General features: G+C 32.6%; 1 protein-coding gene across 1 annotated transcript in view; it reads right to left on the bottom strand.

The window, feature by feature from the left end:
• LOC106104060 (protein scribble homolog) overlaps nt 1–4,467 on the bottom strand; it is a 73,582-nt gene that overhangs the window by 7,312 nt on the left and 61,803 nt on the right. The window contains exons 24-28 of the mRNA XM_013283997.1: nt 4,380–4,467; nt 3,668–3,760; nt 3,354–3,437; nt 2,880–2,999; nt 2–76 (exon numbers count right to left, since the gene is read on the bottom strand). The exon at nt 4,380–4,467 is cut by the window's right edge and continues 32 nt beyond it. Of these exons, the coding sequence (XP_013139451.1) occupies nt 2–76; nt 2,880–2,999; nt 3,354–3,437; nt 3,668–3,760; nt 4,380–4,467 (460 nt within the window). The remainder of the gene's footprint in view (nt 1; nt 77–2,879; nt 3,000–3,353; nt 3,438–3,667; nt 3,761–4,379) is intronic.

The raw sequence follows: 4,467 nt of genomic DNA on the forward strand, positions 1-4,467 counted from the left end.
GCGTCGAGGGCGTACTCTTCACTTTCTGCTGTGTGAAGACAGCGAGCGGCGAGGGGCTCGCTTCTTGACTAGACGTCTATCCAAACCAATATAAAACACTTCACCATCTAAGTCTAACAATTACTTACTCAAATAAAAACGTCTCAATTGGACTTAATTAATAGTTTAGAATTACAGTAATGAATATTTTTCTACTATGGCATATAGCGACTTGCACGAAAAACGTCTTAAAAAATAAACGCTGATAAAATAAATAGACTAACGAACCAATATATCGAAGAACACAAATCTTCCAAAATAAATGTCATTAAAATTTGCTAAAGTAAAAGGTTAATGTCCATGTTGTTATGAATAAGTAAAAACAACGTAAATACTTTTGAACATTATGTATTTAAATATAACACTTAAAATATAACTTCATACCAATAATTTGTGTATCAAAAGTTTTAGTTGACACTAAATAAATATACACAAAGTTGTTATCAAATAATTGGCAGTTACATTTGGCCAAAAATGCGCATATGATACGTAAAACATTATTGCTACAATTATAATAAGCACAAACAACAATCGACAAAACATATTTCATATCAAATATAGATTAACTTAACTGATTCAATTATTCGAATGATATGTCGTCATTAAAATGTGACGTTTTACAACAATTCAACGACATATTAATATAATTTTAAGTAACATGGCAACAAATGACATTTCATAGACTAAAACATTTTATATTTCAAGCTACGAAAAGTCAACTCATTAAAATTACATAATTAACAGCTAAGCATTAAAATTGAATTTATTTTAATTTTACATAACGGACATAATAGTCACTATTTTCATTATAAAATTAAACTATAAGTATAATAAATTTCATTATAATACGGATTATAGAATAACTACAAATATTACTTTTATAAATAGGTATAAAACAGTTTTATATATGTTAAAGGTATAATCAGTACGAGGTATAGTAAACATGAATAGTGAGTATTGAGTAGATTTGGTCTTATGTAACAGTACAAACATAGACAAAGACACCGGTTCTTAGTGCATCATATTTGCAATAAATATATACTAGTCATAAATAATATAGAAAAACAAAAAAAACAATAGATACCAAATGAAAAGACAACATAATTGACAATAATGTCAGGTGTTTTTTCCTGTTTTATTAGATTTTTTAAAAATAATTCTAGAAATGGAATGAAAGTTAACTTTAAAATAATTGACTAACATTTAAAACCGGTGTCTACGCAATCAAGTCGTTACATGGAGAGGCTGGGATATAGAAAACTTTTAAATGCTGCGAACAAACCCACACACAGATATATGTTTATATATTTAGCAACTCTTCAAATCCACAAGCATACAATAAAATTGGAATACATAATCTATTACGACTAAGTTTTTCCAATCAAGCTGAATTATTTCAATGATTTTTACATAAAAAACATCATAAAATCCATCACCATACAAGTTCCACTAAATATTTGACTATTATGTACACAATACTATGGAAAATACAGTCGTTTACACAAGTGTAAAATATTTGACATATTTAATATAAAAAGATAAAAAAAACCTTCATATATTTTCATTACAAACAGTTTGATTCAGTCAGATGTATAAAATGGAACCAGTGCCATAAAAGGAACTTCAGTTTCTAGTTGAAAATGTTTTTTAAAACGGTTAAAAAGATTCAATATGTCAAATATTCATCCGCAAACAGCGCACAATATTTACATAATTTGGACAGATGTGTTTAATTGTTGCTATGTGTTTCCCTCCGTTTCTTCGGGTTTTGCATTCTGCAATGGACGTAATACGGGTGGTCAGTAACACTGTTTACACGCCTCTATTTCATTTACGATTTCTCTAACACAAAACAACAATCTATGCTACCATCGAATGTTTCTACCATCTTTTACTCTGAAGACTTCCATTGCGTATTTTGAAACACCCTATATACCATAAATGTAGAAAAGATTGAGGACACATGCAAACCATTTCTTTCAATCGGGTGTAAACACAGATAATACAAAATTAAAGGTAAATTCAGTTAATAGATCTTCAAGCTAAATAAAATAACCCTTCCCATTGATATGCGTCTGTCTACAAAGTTAAATATACTAGTTAACATTTATTTTGGAAGATATCAACATAATAGCGTAATATTACTCGTAATAAACAGAATATTTTCATGCAAGCGGTACTACAGGGTGCATGCTCAGTCTCGGATAGACCGTGCTAAGTAAACTTCCAATCTGTATCTAAATATACAAGCTATAGACATGCCATAAAGAATAAAATACATTAAATAAAATTAATAATCATATTTAATTAAATATTAAAATATGCGATATTTAAAATATCTTATCTGTAATTGAAATAATTTAGTTATAATATTCATTTATTTAATAAAGGCGTATACAATCACATGAAAATAGTATCATTTATTTAAATTTATAACTATAATCGAATTTCAAATCATTACTTCACTAAAATGAAAATTAATAATTTTACATGTGACTGTACATTATAATTAAAGGTTAATACAATTTAATAACTGTATTCACGGTAAATCAATACGTTCCTTTGGTATTTGGTAATAAAAAAAATCAGCTAGAATAAGCAATAATAAAATGTTGGAATATAATATATCAGGTGCAAAAGTAGTATATTTACAAGGGTGTTATAAAACCCGTTAAATTAAAACCAATCATAGCTTATATTACAATGTTCATCACCATTGCTTGTCAACCTTCAAGCTCTTATCGTACTTATCCCTTAATACTTAAAGATCAATTCTCTGTGACAATTTACCGTGGATACAGCCGCATTAGAGGATTGTATATTATATTTTAGTACATTACCTGAGGCTGCAGGGTGTGTTTGGACATAACGACGGTGGTGGTCTTGTGCTGCGGCTCCGGCGAGGTGGGCGGCGCCGGCTCCAGACCGATGCTTTCCACCGCGTGCACTATGTCCATCACCTGAAATCACCATTTTAATTATAATTTTAAATCCTATAACAACACACAATATGGTCAAAGGTAAAAGGATTTTACACACGCCGAGGGAACATGGCAAAGGATTACCGAAGGTGTGTAACACTCTAAGGGGGCATGACAAAGAACATTACACACTCCAAGGTAGTATGGCAAACGACTTTACATGCTCCGAGGAGGCACGTCAAAGGACTTTACACATACAGAGGAAGCAAGGGAAAAAATTTACACATTCCGAGGGGGCATTTAAAAATACTTTACACATGTAAAATCTGCCGGATATTTTTATTTGTAAGCTCTAGGAATAAAAATTTCTTAACAAATAAAATCTACACAAACCTTTTCAGGTGTAGTCTTCTCCCTTGTCAAGGCGACTTGTTTCTCTTGTTCAAACTCAACCAGATCCTGTTGGAAATGTTGCTCCTGGAATATTAACACAGTTACGATAAATACTCAATTTTTATACCGCCGCTATTGTTTTCTTAATTGACTTTGACTAGACTAAACATACAAGATAAATAAACTGGTAATATTATTATTATAAGATTTTTTAAATACTGAGAGTGAGAAAAGTGAAATATTGATAGTTTTCATAGTTGTATGTTGTGATAGTATAGCTTACTCAGTATGTGTGTGAATAATATTGTATGAACCTGTTGTTGTTGGTGCAAGTCGTCCCGGTCCAGGCTCGATGTGGAGTGCGACAGAGAGCCGCCGGTGTCCGCTGTCCCGCTCTCGCTACCGGTCTGTGCATAGCGTGCGACTTACTACTACAGTGCGCTCTACACCTAGCATTATAGGCTGCAGCATCGTATAGCACTTCACATAATGTGTTAAAAGCTAACAAGTGATAATTCGGAAATCACACTTTTTATTGAACTGACTCTTAGAAAGGATCTGATTAATAAACACAAATTATTTTTATTACTAGCCACTGCGTGAGTCTTCGCATTCGGTTGTTTCTTTTTCACACTGAATAAGGTTATTGAAGATATTGCTAACTTGAATTAAAGTTAGTTTAGTATGTATGTGCTATGATAACAATATGTGACTGTAGTGACTTTCATATTGAGATCCCTCGCATTAACTTAAAAAAAAAAACACATTACAATACGTGCCTATCTAGTGAAGTTTCACGGTGAGTATACATCTGAACGTGGATTTGATGGACGAGACGCATAGGAAGGGAAAATATCCTCTTTATGTGCGTCTCCTCGTTCGATTAAGAGTAAGCAATGCATTTGCTATTGTGAATGTCTATGGTCAGAGGTAGCTTTGCCATTTCGGCGGATTCAGGTGGCCGCTTGCTCGTTTGCCACCTTATAATGTAAAAAAGCATTTTACGTGTTGTGGTATAGTACTCACGGTATACTTGTCGGGGCGTGTGTACCCGTGGCAGATCACGAGGTGCAGCGGCGCGTGCGTGGCGGCCCGCAGTGCGTTCACCGCCTCG

Source organism: Papilio polytes, unplaced genomic scaffold (genome assembly GCF_000836215.1).
Source record: "Papilio polytes unplaced genomic scaffold, Ppol_1.0 DF823691.1, whole genome shotgun sequence".
Classification (NCBI taxonomy): Eukaryota; Metazoa; Arthropoda; class Insecta; order Lepidoptera; family Papilionidae; genus Papilio; species Papilio polytes.